Here is a 21,005-nt window from a genome sequence, read left to right as displayed (position 1 = left end):
CATTTAATCCTATGAGAGCTGAAAACCCATTTCTGAAATTCTCCTGGTATGTAATACAGTAAAACAAGCCTATAAATATAAATAATTATGATAAAAAGGGATAAAATGCCAGACTTGGGTCAAACATACTCGTATAGTGACACTAGCAACAAATAACTGCGTAGTGTTTGAACATAGATGGAATGTAGAGTAGCTAGCTGTTGCTCATAACTGTCAGACTCCTAATTTGGACAGGCCATATTTTATTGATAGCAGAGCAAACACAGTCATGATCCATCCCTACCTTTCCTGCTTTAGGAAAAATCCCATCCATCCCCCAGGAAGTAGGGATGAAAAAAACAGTGGTGTGAACATGAGGTGAAACTATAAGATGGAAAGCACAGTCCCAGGCTGCGTTTCCCAAGTGTTTCTTGCACATCATATGCTAAGTTCAATTTTCCAAAAGCTTTCTTTTATTTTTAAAGGTAACATCTTTATTATTATTATTATATTTATTAGTTATTATTATGCAGAGATGAGATTTTTTTCCCCCTTTGATCACAGAGCAAACAGTTTGCTTTTGAAAATGTTAATGGAGTCCTGATTTAAAACTTTTTTTCTTCTTTTTCTTTTTTGTTTTTGTTTTTTAAAACGTTGCAACAGGCAGGATCTGGGATTCGATTTCCTCTTCCTACACAACGAAAGATTCTGGAGTTCGGACTCCTAGCTGCTACCAGTAGGTCCTGCCTTGCTCAGTTGTTGTCGTCTCAGTGTGGTTTCGCCAGGTGGGGTGGGTAGGTGGGTGGGAGGGGAGGAGTTGCAAGAAGGGAGGGTATTTGTCAGCTATGTCGAGTCTTGGTTAACAACTTTGCCTCCATTCATGGTTGGTGTCCCTGAACTTTTTCTTGAGCGTCCTTGTTTTTCTCCAATTTCATGCAGCGATGGCTCTCTGTACATGCACACTGCAAACAGAAAAGACACCCATTAACATCTCTGAAGTCACAGACATTAGTGACCATAATGAACTATTTCTTTGTATTTGAGGCTGAAATTCCAGCCTCAATGCAAAACCATACACACCTACAGAAACCTCAGTGACCCAGCAGGAGAGCCTGTTAGCAAGCAGGATGTCACATGCCCTTGCTGCCAGTCAGACTTTTTTTCTGTCTCTGGATTCTTCCAAAGGCACAGAGAAACACAGGATTTCTCACAGATAAGTCTTTCTGGGCTTTTGTGCTTTACTGTTTTTTTTCACATTGTATTTATACATATAAAATAAATCTTCCAGTTCACAGTACTGTGTATTGTCTTGAGATGCTGCTAACAGGTCCAAGAATTACCCTCTCCCTATCTGTTAATCTCCAATAGAAAGCCCTTGAGAGTCTTGAATCGAAACTACCCTTGCATCTGAGCCACCTAAGCCTTCTGGGTGTTAAGTAAGTTCTTGATCTGGAAGTGGTACTCAAGCCCATTTGGCAAATTGGCCAAGAGCTGAGGTCTGCTCTTGGCATTTCTTGGTTTTCCCCCTGTAAATGAAGACAGCCAGCAAAGGCCAAGGCTGTGAGCAGACACATTGAGATGAGTTTAGTGACAGCAAGACAGGAGCCATCCGAGCTCTGTGTGGTCACCTGGCAGCACCTGAGAACAGGGTGGAAGGAGGGCATCCTCTCTCCAGACGCTGGGTAAGCAATGTGTGTCCTTTAAAAATGTACTTGCTGGAGCCTAGACAGCCTGTAAAGGCAAGGTCTGTCCAAGCCATGGCGCATCCCCCTGTCCTGTGCAGCATAAAGCATTTATCCAATTCACCATGTGGACTAAGTCCTCATGGCTGTCCTCATGCTGTGTGAGGTGTGCCAGAGCAGGGGCACACACTGAGCAGCTCAAAACAAAGGGAACATCTCTGATGAGCTCATTGCAAATGTGGTGGGGTGAGGATGTGACTGAAACAGTGAGACATCTCAAGGGCAGGCACATTGGCGTTGAGAACTTAAGGTAGGTCCAGACTGCAAACGTCATTCCCAGACCTTTGCAAATATTAGGATAGAAAGAAGTGATTGTGTACTGCTTCATTTTGAAAAACTGTCAGGTCACAAATAGCACAAAGCTCAAACACAGGAGATAGAGCCCATCAGGTTTTCTTCCAGGTAATCAACAAGAACAAAACTGCAAAAATTATCTGAAGAAACAAAAACATATCCCATGTATGAATCTGTCATATAAGCACTTATATTCATAACCTCCCCTGATATGCAAATAAATCCTGACAATTAGAGGCAGGTTGCAAATGACATTATTGCTCTGCATTTCACTTCTAGCTAGATAAACAGTTATAGTAGTGTGCAACAATAAAGGACAGAGATAAAGTGCAGTCAACTGTGTATTAATAGGAGGGATATTGCATTGAATACATGAGCAGTGAAAAAATATTACTTTTCCCACAGAGCATTTTTCATGCAAAGCTTTCAAAGCAGTTTAAACTCACACACTCTAGCTGAGCCTCCCAGTGTGGCTGCAAGGCAGGCTTGCTCTGCAAACTGTTATTGCTACTGGAGCCATTTTTTGATGAAAATGAGAAAAAAACAGAAAATGAATGACATCCCATGGGTCTGGGCCAGGATGGGCAATGCCAGGACTGCCCATCAGCTGGCCAGACTATCAGTGCTGTCTGCCTGCTGCAAGGAAAGTGCATAGCATGGTAGCAGAAGCAGAAGTAAAAGGGCTCTCACATCCCCTTTCAGCGGCTGAGCTGCCCCTCACACCTTGGTGAGTGTCACTGAACAACCTGGCAATGGTGAATTTGTCTGTTGCGGCAAAGTACCTAAGACCATCCTAAAGAGCAGTATGAAAAGGTTAACAACTGAGGAAAACGTGTGTCTTTTTGATTTCTCACCCTGAATTGCAGAGCCTTTTATGACACTGAGGATGCACATCACTTCTGTGACTGACCTAATTCTCTGACATGACATATGCCCAGCAGAGTTGGGTATTTGTGCCAGCATTGCCCCAGTCCCCCTAATATCCCATACACAAATTCCTGCCTCTGGTCTAGCATTGTCTTCACAATCTCTCAGGTTGCAAGCTGGAGCGGGGGGGACCACCATGATTATCCCTGCACATGCTAAGTTCATCTCACCCACGTGTATCCCCAGTACCCAGTTGAGCTGGGCCAGATGCTTAACCACAGCCCTCGAGCCTGTGCAAAGTCCCTAGAAGCAGCACCACAGCAAAATGCCCTTCCTCAGCTCCCTGCCTCTCACTGTAGCCTTTGGGCAAAAATGTTAAGCTGCTAAAGAGGCCCATAGAATAACAAATATAAATCAGGCTACAGAAGTAAACAACATTTGCACCTAAAAATTAAGGAAACTTTCTACCTAGCAAGCAAATAATCCAGGAATTGTAGGTTTATCTTCCGGTCTAGTGCATGATACAAGTACTGACATGGGGCACGGCTGGAGGCTGCTCACATAGTGCTTTTCAGTCAGAGCTGTCAAAGCCTCTGTGCCAGATAGGCTGTGCCAACAGACCATGCCAGAAAATCTGTAGCAGCACAGGACAAGCATATTTTCAGTATTGATCTACACCTACAGTACCAGTGTACACAGTATTTATATGGCATCATGCACAAGATGGTGCCCGGATATTCTCCTACACAAGAGGCATGTGCTGAGCTATGGTAATTGCTCAGTGATGGCTGCAAATCTGTGCGCACTGTGACATGCAGGCGTGTGCACACCAACACACAGGTGTGTATGCACACAGCTGCACACGTGGGGTTTTAAGGACACTTTGATATGTTGTACAACACAAGCTATTGGACTGCAGTCTGTTACTCCTTGTACTGAGGAAGCTTGAGCGTGACTCAAGCATGGAGGTGTTAGTCATGGACCGGGACGTGGGGGTGGGCGGGGGGGGGGGGTGTTTGCAAATGGGTTGTTGTGAGTGCTCAGGTCTTCTCAGTTTAAAAGAACATCTTGGTGGTTCAGGACTAGCAGCGCTCACTGACAGGTCTGTTTGGGGTCTCTGTGGGTGTGTGAAGACACACTGCCCCTGTCACATGCATCAAGGTAAACTAGCAGCAGTGTGCCTGTCAGGATGCCCAGACACTTGTGAGGTCTGCTGGTGCACACAGCAAAGGCAGCTTTGGAAGGATGAGCAATTTGGCTAGAACAAGAGTCCCCTCCCTGCTTTGCCTTGCTTCTCCCACCCACCCACACCCACACACCAAGCCAAATACAGCCCTTAATGTCTGAAAACCAAGCTACTGCTTTGGAGTTTCAATCAGATAATCAGCTCCTATGTCCCAGATTCTAATCAACACATCCATATTCATGCTTTAATTGGAAAGTGTTGTTAGCTTGATCTGCTGAAGAGCCACAGGCGTAAATGGAAGGGAGTGAGCAACAGTGGAGTTGTGCTCATATCTGGTTCTTAAGGCTTTCAATTCCTTGCTTCCCTGTTAACCAGCAGTGCCTGCCATTCGCATGCCCAAGAAAACAATTCTGCACAAAGAAACAACTGGCAAAGTAGGCAGGCAGTAAATGGGGGGTACAAGTGAGGAGAGAGTGACAGGTAGCATCCTTCCTGAAGGCGAAGGTATAGAGTGGGCTGCCTGTCACCCAGGAACAGCTCAATCTCCTGCCTATGCGCTGGCAAAGGATCCCAGCCTTATTTCTGCTTCCCAGGCATGGCACTGGCACACCACCCACACGGTGAAACCAAATTCACCCTGTGCTGCTTCCCTGAGTGTCAGGGACTGCCTCAGTTTGGAAAGAACACACCATTTGGTGTCCTGATCCTAGTATTTCTCACTTGGCAACACTGCAAGTTGAGAAGGTTCAGGGGATGCAACAAACTCGATGTATTTTCCTTAGAATACAAGGAAAAGCTTATTAAAGGACCTTAGATATATCCCGTCCACTTAGCTTCACTCCTGCCTTTTCCTACCCCAGATCTTGGTGAGTTAGAAGGAACCAAATTTTTCCCAAGTTGCAGCAGAGCAGGCAGGCAGGTGGTTAGTCAGGCAGGATCACAACACACCCTGATAGCATCCTGGGCTGGGGTCTAGGCAGGGCTGGGCTGAGAGCACATCCTCTGGCAGGCAGCCTGGGAGACAGGCTCTTTCCCTTGACAGATGCCACAGCTTTGGGTGTCGGTATCTGCAGTAGCGGCTGCATTAGCTAATGCTTCAGTGAAGAGAATTAATTGTCTGAGCAGCAGCTAGGAGCAGGAGGGAGCAAGTGATTATGCACCCTCGTTTTCTGCCTCTAATTACTCTGTTCTAAACCCAGTCCCAGCTGATGCATTTCAGAGGCATTTGAGCTCATCTCTATCTGGTGGCTAAATGTGCAGGATGCTGCCAGATGGAATCACAGTTTGTTCAGATAAGAAACACAGCACAGACAAAGCACAGGATAACAAAAAGTGAAGCAAAAGCAGGTTAAAATATATTGTATTTGCCATCTAGTAAGATTATTAGGAGTTTGATAGATGAACAAGTGAGTGTGGGACAGAAAACATACCAAAGCCTTCCCCTTTGAAATCTTTTGGATGCGTCTTAAAAATCGGATTCAAAAGAGGAGCTGTGTTAGCGAAAACTGATAAAGAGTGTGCAGTTTTATTGGTGTTTTTTGTGTGTGTGGCTGTTTTTTTTTTTTAAGAACACTTTTTAGAATGTTTTGTTCATTAAGGTGATACCTTTGAAGCATTTTCACTAGGCCTACCACATCTTCCTACTCAACAGTGTCTCATACTTCTTTACAACACCCGAGGACTCTGCTTTACCAAAACTGGCGTGTTGCATCCCTGGGAAAACACACTGGGAAAAATCTGGCTGCTGTTCCATGCACAAGGGTATTCATCAGTGATAATGAATGGATCAGACTAGTCATTGACAGGTGACCTTCATATCTGAGGTATGTTGACATCATGAGGGCTGAAGCATCATGAATTTGGAGCTAGGGGCAGCTCTGTTGACTCAAAGGAAATGTCTTCTACTTTCTGTGGCCAGATTTGCCACCTCAAAAGCATCCTGGCCTGGGTCAGGTGAGACATGAAATGTAGCTCTTTTGGGAGAGCTACCTGGAAATGATGTCTTCAAATGTAAGGAAATATAAATAACAGAGCATATCCACAATAAGTATCTGATAAAATTATCACCTAAGTGACTGAAAAGTCTTCCATCATTTGAGATGGGTTTAGATATTTAAAAGAACAAGAAGCACTGTGGACCATAGTGTTTGTCCAGGACTAACCACTACAAGCAAGCACTTAAAGAGACTGAAATAGGTTTAAAAGATTGCTAGGTCTCCAAGTGACAATTATATTGAAGTTAATTTCTTGTGCAGTCTGGTTCAACCTATACATCTGCACTTCAAGGGCTCATTTAGCTCGAATGATCAGTGATCAGAAATAAAAATATCAAAAGAAATGTGTTGCGTATGTGTGTTTTTAACCAAAACTGGCACCACACAGTAAATTAACTGCTGCCTCCCAGGCTGTTTGTCTTGGCTTTGCCTGTGCACAGATGGAAGAGGAACTTAATGTTTCCCCTGTTATTACTTATCAAGTTTTTTTGCTTTCATATTGATTAAGCTTAATGTTATTCCCTAAACCAAACAAATCCTACCTAAACTAAACCAAAAAATCCCTCCTACCAGCCAAACCCCAAAACTTTTCCAGTAGGTAGTTAGTGACTTTTGCACAGAACACATCCAGCATCCTGACAATCTACAGGAGTCAAAACAGTCTGTGGGATTAACACAGCATAAAGCTGTAGCTACTAAAAGCCACAGATAACACACATACATACATACCATTGTATATATGCACATGTAAATATATGTAGTCCTTAGAAATCATATGGGAGGACATTTTGTATTTATTCATTAGTTTACTTCCCATCTGTAACTTTGAGGAGAGGACTTCTGAATTCAGAAAGCAGTGTGAAGCAAAGGGAGTCAAATGAGCTTCAGGAGCAATGTTGGCTGTTTTGTGTTTTCTTTCCCTGCAAACACTCTCTCAGCTAAGCTGCTGCATGATTTTTCTGCACATGGCAAATGACTGGGAAGTATCATCACAGAGATAATTGCCTTTGAAGTGGTGGGTGAAGTGATTCCTAGCAATGTCACACCTCTCCTTCCCAGGGGACCAGATTCCTCCTTGTATAGATTACTGTGTCAGCCATCATGTGGCAGGGCTACTGCCGGGGGTGGTACAGAGCAAAAGGAAACCTGGGCACATTACTGCAGACAGAAGCTGCAAGGTACTGGCCTGAATAAGCAGCAAAGCCCATGTGCTGGGGCATGCCACAGGATTTAGCAGAAGGAACATGCAAATATAGCAGGGGAGTGCTTTGAATACTTCCTTAGAGTCATGACAAAGAGAAAGAAGCTGTTAAAATAGGGTAGGAATTTCCCCTTTTCTGTAACATCTCTGCTTGCAAGATCTGCTCTCAGAGACTTTGATGGATGCAGCACAGAGAATTCACGTGGAGCTGAGAGTGTTTTACTCTAACCATCCCTACAAGCCTCTGCTACCTACAATGAATCTTAGGCTTGGGAACAGAGTCCTCTGTCTGGAGTCACAGTCCCAGACAGCTGAATGCTTTGGGAAGCTGACACGTGCCTCGCCTTGGGAGACTGCCAGCCCTTTGATGCAGCAGTGCTCACAGAGGCCGACTGCAAAGCATGTGGAGGAGGGAAGGAGTGGAGGAGCCCTTAATTTGGCTGCCAACTTTCAAAGCGCTCACTCGCTCAGGAGGTTGTGACAGCTGTGATTGAAGCAAGCGTGGGAGGATGCAACTGCAGGAAAGGGAAGCTCTCGGGCTGGGCTGGGTTTTTCAAAATGAAAGCCAGAGTGGCATTTGCTGCAATGAGAACTCTGCTGTGGGTCAGGCACCTCCAGTAAGTCAAGGCTTTCCATGAGGAGAGCCAGAGGAATGGCTTAGTTTAATGCATGCAGAAGACAACTATTCGAGCTATTTAACAGACACCACATTACATCAAAAAAGAAGCCTGGATTCAAAGGAACCCACTGATCAGTGCCAACACTTAGCCAGGCAGCAAAGAAATACCAGAAGGAGCTGGAAACGCAGTTGTGAAAGCTAGCACTTGCAAAAGACTCTTTTCCCTACTAAGGCAGGAGATGAGCCAGAAGAGAAGCTGGTGAATGACCCCATGCCTGAAAAAAGCCCCATTCCTTGGCAAAACTCAATGAGGGCCCAGGGCATCAAGCACACTAATGCCTCAAATAAACAGGAAAAGTCTTCCAGCTGCAGAAAAGCTGTTGAAAACAAGCATGGGACAAGCAACCACAGGCCATTCTCTGCTCCTCCAACATCTCCTGTGCAAAGGCCACAGACACTCTGGGAATGCCGAGCTGAATTTCTCTCATTGTATTTTGCTTCAGTGGTCCAAAAGATGATTTCAGCCTGCCTTCCTGAACAGGCCTTTCACTCACACACACACACTCATCTGCTCCTGCACCTTAGCTGGGAAGCTGTTAAAACAGATACTAGTGATGGACTTAGCTGTGGCTTCCACCTCTTGTGAGCAGTACCTGTCAGGAAAGCATCAGTTCACTCCTCTCCACATGTCCAGCCCTGACCCCACAACCAACATGGGGGTAGAGAGAGGGGACACACAGCTGCACAGCTGAAGCCAGCCCCAGCCTGATGTGCCCCTGAGGTGGCCATGGCAGGACTGAGATGGGGTCAGAAAGACTTATGTATTTTGGGGATCAGAAAGCAGTGTCTTTTCCAAGCAGCAGAAGAAAAGAGATCTCCTTGTTTCCAAAATCAAGTTGGTACTTGTTAAGTAAGTACTAGGCTCACATCACTATATCTCTCCATTTGTCAGCCCATAGAAAGCAACATACCATGGCACAAGCCCGTGACACATTTCAGTAGTGTACTGTTAAGCAGCATGAGGGCAAAACTTCTACTCTATGACTTTTACTGAAGATTTACATGGTGATGAAGACATACACCATGACAGCATCTTATCTAACTTTGAACGTCTATGATAAGATTTCTCTACCCCTCCAGTAACTAACCAGGATGTCTTTGCACATGAGAAAAAAAAAAAAGATTTAAGTCATCTTAGAGTAGACATGCAAAGCACATCCACATCTGTGCTGGTAAAACCCATTTCTCTTCTGTTACATCAGCAGAGCGTCAAAGTCTAAAATCAGATGAGACAAATACTATCTCTACTGACTCTACATGGGACTTGAAACCCACTGAATGACATTGAGAAAATTCTCACAGAGAACCCACACTATGGTTACTGCTGGATCAGAATCCCTTCAAACCGCTAGCAGCTCCAGGGCTGCTTTCTTTTCTCAGTAACTTCTCATGTTGCTGGCCTTTTAAATCCATCCTTTAGCACCCCAAAGCTGACAAACCCCTTTGGGATGATGTACAAAGTTTATTACATGGGAAGGAAAGCACATGAAATGTAAGAGTGCAGCGCATGACCTTCCTAAGATGTTACAAATATTGTCCTTGCAGCCAACACCCCCATCCAGAAAGCCCCAAATCTGAAGTTGCAAACTCCCCCTCCCCATGCCCTGCTGATGGAGGGGGTGAGCAGACTCCATACCTTCAATGGGTTTGGGTACAAAATGTGATGAGGGTTTGGTTTTTTTCACTCGGTTTCCCTTCATAATTTGACCTTCTTTATTGAGTCCCAGGAACCACGCTCGTCCAGATTCTTGCTGCCGGTACAGCGTGGAAGAGTAAATAACATAGTAGTTTTCAAAGACAGATTCCTTAAATTTGCACTCTGGTGTGAAAACATCCTGCAGTGAGAGAGAGAGAGAGAGAGAGAAAAAAAGAGTGATAGAAGGAATTAATCACTGATCTCCTAAATTAGGCATCACTGAATGATACACGATGGTCATGCATTGTGGTTAGTTTAACAATGGAAAACAACAGGCATCAGCAATACCAGTTACCAGCAATAACACATCTAGAAAGATCTCCACTGAAAGGGAAGGCTCTTCTTCATCAGCAGAGCTGTGTTTCGCAAAACATTCTACAGTAAACAGTCATAAAAAATGTGCAGGAAAAGTCAGGAATTTTCCAGGATTTAGACTGAATACTAAGCAAAATTAAAGAAGAGAGCAGAGAAGCAGAGACAGCCCTGCTGCTCATTGGCTGTTCCCAATGCCTTCCCCAGGCTTTGCTCTTACCTTCCCTGTGATGTGCAATTTTTGTCTAAAATATTGAGGCTTCTCCAAACTCTTACGGGCAAAAGGCAGTTTATTAGGAACATTTAAGTGGATTTAGAGAAACAGGAGTGCACAAGCTAGTAAATTATTTATTTTCAAAAGTGATGGGAGGAAATGCTGGCACAAAGCCCAGAAATCATTCAATAAAGAGCAAGAAGTAATCTCAAAGACTTCCGACACAAATATTTCTTCAGAACTGAGAACTGGTCCCACACCTGCCCAGGAACAGGGGACACACAGGTCTGTCCCCAAAGTGTGTGCTGGCTGTGAGAGTGCCTGTGCCTTTGCCACTTATGCTGGCTTTGTATAAAGTCTCAAGAAGAAAACTACACTCACCTATGGACCGAACCTTGTCATGTCCCAGTAACTTTTCATGATTTAACAACAGGGGAAAAACTAAACTTCTTGTAAAAGAGCTAGCTGGCAAGGGAACTCTGTGACAGTGGGCTCCCACACCTTCACTAAGTCAGTTGTGGTTGTTGGTGGGTTGTTATTTTTGCTTGGACTTTGGTTCTGAGCAGAAAATTCATCTTGGCAAAGCAAATTTTCCCACTGGGTTCCTTAAAGCTATGACATTATTGCAAAACAAAGCCCAAGCCACAATGAAGGAAAACTGTTTTAACAGAAACATCCTTTCTTGTAAAACCCCAACAAGGTATCTCAGAGCCCCATGAGAGAAGACAGGTGCTGGTACAGGTGAGTGATGCTCTCTTCCAAGTCCTTCCCACTCAGAAGTCTTTGGGAGCTTCTCTAACCTTGCTAATGGAAAACCCATGACCAACATCTGAGCAAAGCATTTGGAGTAATGCCACCCACCTACCACAAATCTCACCTAAGGGTGAATATTTTGAACGTTCAGCAACACTCAGGTATATTTGCGAGTTATATAAAGTGTTGCTGGTCTGACAACAAATCCAGTGTGCAACAGACCTACGGAGCCAGGCAGGCTTTAAGCCACAGAAGATAAAAGCACAACTGAAAGTGCAGACCTGTGCTGCACATGTGAAATTTCCATCCATCATTAGTGTCACACAAACACTGTCAGCCCAACAGATCTTTTTGCCCTATCTGAGGGAGTCTTCCTTGGTGGAGAAATAAATATTTTAAGAAGAGAGTGAAGAAACAGAAATCTAGATGACTTAGAACACTACAAAACAGTTTTTGACATATCTTCCCAAAAGATCAGTGTTTAAGCGCTCCTTAAATCTGTTCTTTATCTCCAGCCTTTGTCTTGCCTTTGAAGACAAAGCCAGGCAGTTTGCTCCAGTTACCTGAGAAGAGCTGGCTCAGGGACTCTCCTTGGCACCAGGCACAGCTAGGCAGCATGTCCTGTGATGAAGAGCATCTCTAAAACCAAACCGACCAACTCAATCCCCTTTCCCATGCCTTCATTACCCAATCAATATAGACTTATCAAGAAAATTCCTTTTAGGGGGACTGAAAAGTTGTTAAGCTGTGAAGTACAGCTATCAACCTGACCAAAACATGGAAGGTACTGTGCATGAGATAAGAGAGCCAGATTTTTAGCATGTGTTTTAATTTCAGTGTGGAAAAGAGACTATTTCGTATTTTCAATAAAGAAGAAATATAAAAACTAATGCATTTTGAAAATGTAATTTCAAAAAGAAAAAGAAAATCTAGATTTTATCTAAAAGTTATTATAAATCAAAATTTCAGATAAATATCTATTGCAAAATACTGCATTACAGTATTTTACAACATGGATGTTCATAAAAGCAGCTGCTGTACTCTATATCCACTTGTACCAATAAAGCATCAAAATTACTATTTTTTTTTTAAGGAAATGTATTTAAAACTTAAGCCTAATGAAGAGTCAAGAAAAATAAATTAAAAACAGTGATTTTCTTTAAATGTTTAAGCTCCTCCACAAGCAAACAAAACTATTCCATTGTTTTTGTGAGTTGGCTGGTTGATTCCTCCTCCCCCACAATTCAGTTGAAATAGCACTTCAGGACACTAAGCCATGGCAACACCACCAAGAAATAACCCAGCTCTGTCCGTTTGGCAGTTTAGAAAACTCACAGATTTGACAGCTAAGCTCTAGTTAAATTATGTCATTTTTATTAATTATTATTATCCTTCTTATGTATATCGCCTTACCAGCAACAGCTAGTGTCTCACTGCGCTATGTAGGGACAACTACACACCAGAAGGCAATTCATCGTATCACCAAACTGACATATCACTAGGTCTTCACAGGTTTGAGCACCAGAAATCTCTGGTGTGGTCACTACCACGTGCAGACACGACACAATGAGCAAGAGGATGAAGAAGGAAAAAAGTGTCGACCAGAAAGGAGATGGGACAGACAAGCAGAACACAGGTTACTCTCCCAGGCACCATCTGGGATATTTGGAGGGTCTTCAAAAACATGCAAACCTTTAAGCTTTTCTTCATCAACATCTTTGTGGTAGCCAATGTCAAGCCTTCAGCTACATCACATCACTTAGTTTTTTTGCATATGTCTTTTGCTAATGGCTTTGGGGCTACCAATAACAAAACGCCATTGAGATATCAATGGCAGAACCTCTCTGCAAGATCTACAGTCAAAACTAATCGTGGCAACTATGTCAAATTAGGTGGGAACTTCTGTTTCAGTTGTCTTGGGCTGAGAAGATCTGGGAAGAAAGAGGAGAGTGCAGGTGAGCATAACAGGCTTCACACTAATAAAGTAGTTCGTAGCAGCCACTACTGGTTAGACTGAAATCTGAGATAAATGAGGGTGGTTTTGGAAAATCACTGGTCTGTTGGCCAGACCTCTGGGGCATGCAAGCTTTTTGTTTTGTTTTCTTTTGCCTTTTAAAATTAATTTGGTGTTGATAAAATGTGTTAGATGGGAAGACCTGGAGTCCAATACTTCCCCTTTATTCCACAAGCACAGAATGACTAAAACCAGCAAAGGGATCCTCAGACTGTGCCCCTCACATGCTTCTGACAGGACATATGGACGTCTTCCTCCAGGGGTAGTGGTATAGGGTCAGGGGTCAGGAGCACCCACTTCACCCTCACTTGGTACAGGGGCCTTTTGAACAGGCTTTTAAAGAACTCCACTCAATTATGTTTCCAGCTCTCTCTCTAATACAAATAGCACAGCCAGGTACAAGTGAGAGGACAGATGGCTTCATCTTTTAATCACTGGTCTTTTATCAGTCTTTAAACAAAGAAATACATCATGACTCTCTTTTTCTGCACAAATTCCATAGAGCCCCTGGCCCCCTCTCAGCATCATCATGAATTCAGCTCACTCAGAAAACCCACTTATCCTCATTAAAGAGAGTATGCTTGTGATCTGGAGGGGAAAAAAAAGAAAGAAAAAGGTAATTTGTCTGTTTTTAACTTCATGTGAAATATGTGAATTTGACCAAATAATTTTTAACACAAAGTAAACAAATACATTTATTTGTTTACTATTTGGCGATCTAGAGCCCAAGGTAGTGTGTCAAATGTCTACAGATATTAACTGAAATCGTTTGAAAAAAAACAGATTTTTTTTTTTTTAATTCTTAAACTAAAAATCTGTATGAAATATTTGTAAAAGAAATGTTGGTAATTTACCTGCAGAATGATTAACATCTGCCTTCAACCTGTTTCTGTATCTCAGTCAAATCCCTTGAACAAAAGGCAATTCTAGTATGAAGAGTAATTAATTGGCTTTGAAAAACAAACATAGGTTTGGTTTGTGTTAACTCTAGTTTTATTGGAAATTGCAGTCTAGAAAAAATGGTAGGTCTCACACAGAAAATAAGGGAGAACACATTCTATGACACTTTGAATCAAAGGGAGCTAAATATATGCAGCTGCTATTTGGGGGGGATTCAGTGTGTCAGACGTGCTCAGGGAGGGTGTAAGATACCATGGATTGCCTCAAAATTTTAGAAAAAAAAATAAGATGTTTCACTTATCCTTGATCCCAGTAATGTTTTCTGCATCTGTAGATGGAAATGTGGACGGCATTTCCAGCACAAGCTAATCTCTGTATTACTTGAGCCAGTCTGGTCCTTCAGGGAGGTATTGGTAATGCCTGGCCCCATCTGCCCCTCCTCCCCTGCAGCACAGCTTGAGAAGGCTGTGCTTGACAGTTTGTGAGAAGAGGAGAAGAGAGCTTTTTTTTTTTTCTAATCTACCTAATCTACCTCAGCTTCTACCTGTCTTGGTCAGGTAAATCTAACCCAGCCTCTTGGCCTTGAACACAGTAAGTTTGATTGAACTCTCTTTTGCATTTGTGTAAAGCTGGAAAAGCTCCATTGACATCACTGAAGAAGCACCACTGTCAAACCTGTGGATGGGAGGCTACAGGGCGATCAGGAAATGCACTGCCACCCCCGGACATCTGAGCTCCTTCAGAAAATGCTGATCACTGGTGCCACATCCCTGTCACAGCACTGCCAGAGCAGTGGACAGCACTGGCACTTCTCTGAGCAAGAGAGAACAGTGTCAGCCCCTGCCCATACCAGGCTGGCATCACTGCCACTGGCACCCTAAGCCAGCTGGAAGGTGCAAAGTAAGGGTCCCCTATAAGCAACAGCATGGTGCTCCTTGGTTCTGATCACAAGAGTGAGAAATCTGCTTTCTTGTTTTAGTCCAAGCTCTGGTGGCCCAGAAGACCCTGATGTCCCCAGACCATGGCAGAAATGGTGACAGGTTTTCATGTGCAATGCTCAGGGACAGCCAGGAAGCCAGCAGAAGACTGTCACCTGCTGCTGCATTCAAACCCAGCTGCTCACTCAGTGTTCCCCTGGACTGGACCATTTGTTTGTATTATTTGCCATTTCCCTACAAACATTCTCAAAATTGCCAGATAAATTAAGATATCTTTTTCTTTTTCCCCTCAATATTTCCTTTTATTATAACCCAAAGGAGAACAGTAAATATACACATCCACATGCAAATCTAATGACTTAATAAATTTAGTCACTGAAACTAGCAGCAATAAAAGGAAAAACCCATTCTGCAAGTATTTTGTGCCACAGTTTAGGAAAGGGATGTGAATTATGAGTGTTGAAATACCTAACACACTCCCAGAGTAACAGTTTTCCTTTGGTTACAGCACTTATGTGTTTCTCTTTTATGTTCTGCACAATTACTGAGCCAGATCTTCAGATAGGATAAAACTGCACCAAAGTCTACAGTACTGCAGGGCTTCCCTCCCAGAGAATCTGGCTCAGGATACTTACTGGTGTTAGTGTTAACACTTAGAGCTCATAAAGTCATTTAAAACATATTAAGTAGGAAACATAAATATCAGCACAGCTATCAGCAGTGGCATTTCATCATGGTTGTGGAGGCAGATCATGGAACAACTGGTTCGTGTTCACTATGTCTGTATAAGAGCTACTCCATCCCAGTGGAAAGGATGGCAATGCAGAAGAGCATCTGCTTTATGGTGCTCTTAAACTGTAAAGCCCATTCTACGTTCCCCACTGACCTCAGTCAGAGCACAGTTTAATCAACACCCCTCTGATGCCAACAGCACCGAGGTTTAGAACTGATATCATTGTACATAGACCTGTGTGGATAAAAAAAGACATTGTATTCTTGAAGGCATTTTCACTCCCAGATGAAATGCAAATGCCCAACTCCCATTTATACCTGGGAAAATTCAGGATCTGAGAATCTGTGACCACAGACCTCACAGAAGTGCTACTTGATCCTGGCATACGCTTATTCACAGGACAGGTCTTTAACCATGTACATTCTGTTCACAAGACAAGCTCTGTGCAGATCACAGCAGCACTCCCACAGGCAGTGATGCCTTGCATACACTTCGATGAAGTTCAGTGTCCTCTTGCCTCTGTATAGCTTCTTCCATGACCTAGGGTTGCCTCTGAGGGAAATGCTTTAAAATGATTGTAGCTGAGCTCTCTCTTGGCATGTGATCAAGAACCACAAATGTGCATCCAAACTTTACATCTCATCACATCTTTGTCCAGATGGCAGGTGATATTCTACTGTTCACACTCCATTTTTCCTCCCCCTTCTAGTTCCATAAGAGATTGGTGACAAGTCTTCTTGGTGGCCTTTTTAGAAGTAGGAGAGAGCAGATATGTTTTAAAATAACAAGCTGCTACATGGGTGTGTACAGCCCTGTTGCAGAGCAGAGATTCACTTGATGAGACAATATGGTATATGCAAGTATTCTGAATTTGCCTGGACCATCTGTGGGCTGGAGGGAGCACGTTTTCAAATAAATCACCATCCCTGCAGGTCTGGTCCCTACCTCTGGGAGCTGAGAAGCAGCATTAGCAAGCAATCTAACTTACTGCCTCTGAAAAATATAACTAGAGGGCTACCTGCCCTCACTTCTGTGGGAACGCTCCGTGCTCAAGGTACATATTTGTTCATCTGGCTCCACTTTAAACCACCCAAGCAAGAGGTAGAGTGCAGGTCTGCTAAGTCTTGTGAGGTGACCCAATACTCCATGCTGGACAAGCCTCTGTAATTAAGTTGCAAAACCTTTATATGTGGACACAAGCTGTCCCAAAACACCTTTTCATGCTCAGGGCCTGAATAAATTACTCCTATCACCACAAAGGAAGTTTGTGAATGCTAGAGACAGAAGTGTGATTGCAGTGTTGACATACCCAAGGTAACCCTGCAGCAGCAAGACATCTGCCTGGGCACATAGCGGAGTATTGACCACAAGCCATGGCAGGTTCTGTAAGATACATTGAGTTCCATTCTGCCCCAGCTAAGTGGTTACCTCGATCAAAATGAGCTCATACAGATCCACACAAATCCAGGCTCATATCTGGCTACAAAGCAGATGAACCTCATGAGTTTGGGGAATGTAAATTCAGACCTGATGATACCACCATAGCTCAGCATTGTGGTGTTCTGCTTTCAGCTCTTGGCCTCTGTCCTGTGCAGGCACATTTTTATCAAGTAGTTAATAACTGTAAAAATTGTCCAAATTCACTGTTTTGGCCTTTGGCATGCTGCTCATGCAATCCTGATAGTAACACAGCTTTCAACTTCATGAGTGCTGACAAGAACATAACTTGGGATGACTCTTCAAGCTGGGCTGTTCACTTCCACACCTCCCTGGGGAGCCTGGGTAAGCTGGGTGAGAGATCAGGCTCCAGGAGTAAGATTTGGGTACCAACGACTGCATATCTCTGTGTATGATGTTATCCAGGAAGTCTGCGCATTGAGCAACTCACCCATGTGGCAAACAGAGCAAGTGACATATTTTGTCTTTTGTTTCACTTTTTTCTTAATAGTAGACCCAAACTGAAATTCACAGTTGGATGGAATAAATTTCCATCCCTTCTTTCTAATATATAAGGTATATTTGGATTTTAATTGTTTTTTTTTTAATTCTGGATCTTATATTAAATATTAAAGCCTTTTATAATTTGGAGCTGTTATGAACTGCATAGCTCATTCACATGGTACTTGGCCCATCCAGTTCAGCACCACTCTTCTAGGAAAGCAATTGCTTCCTACAGGGGGCGGCTGGTGGTGGTTCTGACAGCATTGTCTCTGGTATTGCTTTCCTGGCAGCCCAGGCATCTGGTGAAAACCCAGGATAATTTCTAACCTGGGAATCCCAATTCATCCATTGTCATCTCTACATTGTTTTTCTGACAAAGTGTCTGAAATTGGTGACAATGTTACTAACTGCTTACTCCGAAACAGTATCCAGAAATACATGTTTGCATTCAGAGAGAATGATCATGAGACAAGATGGGACAAGATGAAGATATGTTAGTTGCACACAAGAAAAACAGTTTTCCTAAATTAGCATCATACTGCCTCATCTGCTAAAGCCTGAAATAACTATGAAGAAAAATAATAATGTAAGAACTCCAGAAACACAGCCAGATGGGATGCTTTGAACCTGTGATCTCTCTATGGGGCCAAGGAGAGTTTCTTGGCATGAATTTGAGCCTGAGCAGAGAGCGCAAAAAATTAAATTGTGGCCTTTTGTTACTTTTGTGGTTGTTATGGTTGATAGTAATAACGATGTGGAAACTAAAATAATTATTATGCATTTATAAACATGACATTGTTTTCTTGTGATAATCAAATGAAACTTCTTAGTGGAAACCCAGCAGTCAATATTAGATTTATCATGCTATTATTTTTTATTAAAATTATCCTCAAAGCTGAAATCAGAATATGAATATTTGGGCATATAATAAAAATGCCCTCACCATGACAAGAATACAAGGAAGACCTCTTATTTTCTATATTTTTGTGCTGAGATCCTGGGTACTGAAAGACCAACTGGTTTGACAGGTATTCTGTAAAACAAGAGGTGTCAAATCTAGTAGAGAAACTTATTTCCCCTGGGTTCCAGTTCAGTTTCTTAGGCAAACACCCTCTCTTTTTGACATAAATGAAATAATGCAGTTATAACAATGTCAGGGAGAAGGGGACTTAAATTGAGTCCCAGTCCTTGCAAAGCAGAGTCTCTGGCGGATGGTGTTTTAGCACACAGACAAAACTGTGCCCTGCATAGAGTTCAGGTCCAAAGAAAGAAAATAGCCTCAGCCCAATTTTCTGTGTAGTTCATTTTTTGAAGTAGCACATCACAGGGGCAGAAGATAAGAGGACTTTCCAAGGAGCTCACCAGGTCTATTACAATCATAGGCTGCTGATGTCCTGAGATAGCCTCTTTGCTTTGACTCTTAAATTCAAACCCTAAGACTCAGTGGAAACACACCATGTCCAACACTCTCCCTATCTTTCCTAATGCTGGAAAGATCTCTCCTGCATTAAACCAATTTCAAAACTGTCATGACCAGAGCTGGAAATTCAAGTTTTTTGCTGCTAAAACTTCCATCCTGAAAATGAGTGGTGCTAGATTGTTAATATTTTGACAGCTTAGTGACAGGTTAGCTGCAACTGGCCAATTAACAGAAAGCCCTGTGGTCTAAAGCATCAGCTGGGGCTGGGTTGAGCTGGTGTTGGACAGGCAGGATCTTACAACCAAGACTAAATGTTATGAAGTGTGACAATTTATGTGGCTTTTCCCTCCCTCTTGCAGCAGCTGCTGCAGTGCCTACACAGAGAAAAGGAAAGACTCATGGCATGTTCTTGGGTGGAGGCCAACTCTGCTGCCCACTGGGAGAGTCAAAGGGAACCCACCGAGATCTGTGCCTCAAAGCCTGGGTCCCAGAAATGTTTCTACTGAGAAACCAGTGGAAAAGGTCAAAGGTGTTTCTTCAGCATCTGCCAGGTTGACCCTGAGGTGTCTTCCACATCTCTGCTGAGGGCCGCTTTACCACAGCCAAGCAAACAACATGCCCAGCACTTCAAACCCTTCTGCCCATCATTCCAATCACCAGTGAAGGTGGGTATGTGCCATAAAGGACTGTGAAGAGAGGTTGCAGGCACATTTCTCTTGGTCCTGAGCACCATTTTCTGCCAGTGGAGGGAGCTTGTTGAGCTCAGTTACCTGTCATGTAACTGAAGCATTGGATTTTCATTTCTGAAAGCAGGATCCTCTGCTAGTCCTTACTCCTCCAGGCTCCATGCCTTTGAGAGACTAGTGTCCCATCTGATAGTCTTCATTCTGCTCATTGTGTATGAAGATTCTGTCTTTGGTTGTATACAATAGAGGGATATTTAGCCTAAGGAATGAATGAGCCTCCTGATCCTCAGAAGATTTTGAGGGGAGAAAGAGAGAAGAAAGAAAGTGTTTCACCCTTTGTTCTATTTTCTTGGAATTCAGAAACCAGCCAATTTGGCTGCAATAGAAGTCTCATCCATAAATTGACCACAGTAACTCTGCATAGCCTGAAAGAGTTGACAAATCTCACAGCTAAAACGACTTCACAGAGAAGATTGGTCTTATTTATACCTTGAATGTATTTCCACAATATGTATGTGCTGACAAGATGACTTGTTCTTTCTCTGTTAGTTTCCTTTGAAGCGAAATAACTCATGGACAATGCACAAACATTTTGAATGGACCCAAACTATGCCACAGCTTAGTTCTGACTGTTCAGGTATATGCAGCCAAGTAACCCATTGTAGCTGATGCTTTGCTTCCCAGGAATCAGACAGATGGAATTATATCATCAGGGATTTTGCAGTAGTGGCTATAGTGAAATTTTTCACTCTGTTGCACACTTTGCTAGAGAACTCAGATTAGCTTTGGCATACTGATCCTGTTCAGAAGCCAGCTAATGACTGCAACTTCCAATCTAAGATAATATAGTCACTCTAGAGAGAGTAATATAATACACTAACTCTATTTGGCACAACGCACAGTAAAGCAGGAGACCATTTTATTGTGTTACTAGTGTACAGAAGACTGTGCAACTGTCTTTGGATTATATGACCCAAAATACATCAACAAAGCCATCCAGAGTTAAAATTGTTATTTCTCATTTGTAGCTACTTACTGCAGCAGCAGTCTCAGTGAGACCCAGGATTTACAATCAGATCTGCTGACATTTGATTTTGTTTTACAGAGCTTGTGTCTATAATGCAGAACCAAATCTGTAGAGTAGTGGAAAGAACAGGACACTCACACTGTATGCATTTCAGGACAGGTTTGGTCTGGTCTAGCTGTCATGTGGTCCCATGATCTGAATATCTGGCACTTTAGGGGCACACCCAGAGGGTAGTTTAGCTTTACCCAAAAGGAATCTAATTTGCACATCCTAAGACCACTCTCTGGTGCAAACCAAAGAGCTGTATGTGAGCGTGACAGGAGGGATTGCTTCAAAAATGCAGTCCTGGTCTGAACTAAAACACTAATTCCAGGGATAGCTGGGGATGGATGGACGATTGGATGGATGGTTGGATGGATGGATGGATGG

At 43.1% G+C, this 21,005-nt stretch overlaps 1 protein-coding gene across 3 annotated transcripts in view; it reads right to left on the bottom strand.

Annotated features, from left to right (window-relative positions):
- Positions 1-429: 429 nt before the first annotated feature.
- Positions 430-21,005, bottom strand: part of FGF12 (fibroblast growth factor 12) — a 229,372-nt gene continuing 208,796 nt past the window's right edge. For all 3 annotated transcript variants that reach the window (XM_061452137.1, XM_061452138.1, XM_061452136.1), the window contains 2 exons: positions 9,579-9,777; positions 430-941 (listed from right to left, as the gene is read on the bottom strand). In XM_061452137.1, the coding sequence (XP_061308121.1) occupies positions 823-941; positions 9,579-9,777 (318 nt within the window). In that variant the 3' untranslated portion in view covers positions 430-822. The remainder of the gene's footprint in view (positions 942-9,578; positions 9,778-21,005) is intronic.

This window comes from Pezoporus flaviventris, unplaced genomic scaffold (genome assembly GCF_033815535.1).
Source record: "Pezoporus flaviventris isolate CSIRO_AGI_PZ_B2104156 unplaced genomic scaffold, CSIRO_AGI_Pfla_v1 ptg000013l, whole genome shotgun sequence".
Lineage (NCBI taxonomy): Eukaryota > Metazoa > Chordata > Aves > Psittaciformes > Psittacidae > Pezoporus > Pezoporus flaviventris.
Note: the sequence above shows the minus strand (reverse complement) of the source record. Positions and strands in the feature narration are given on the sequence as shown.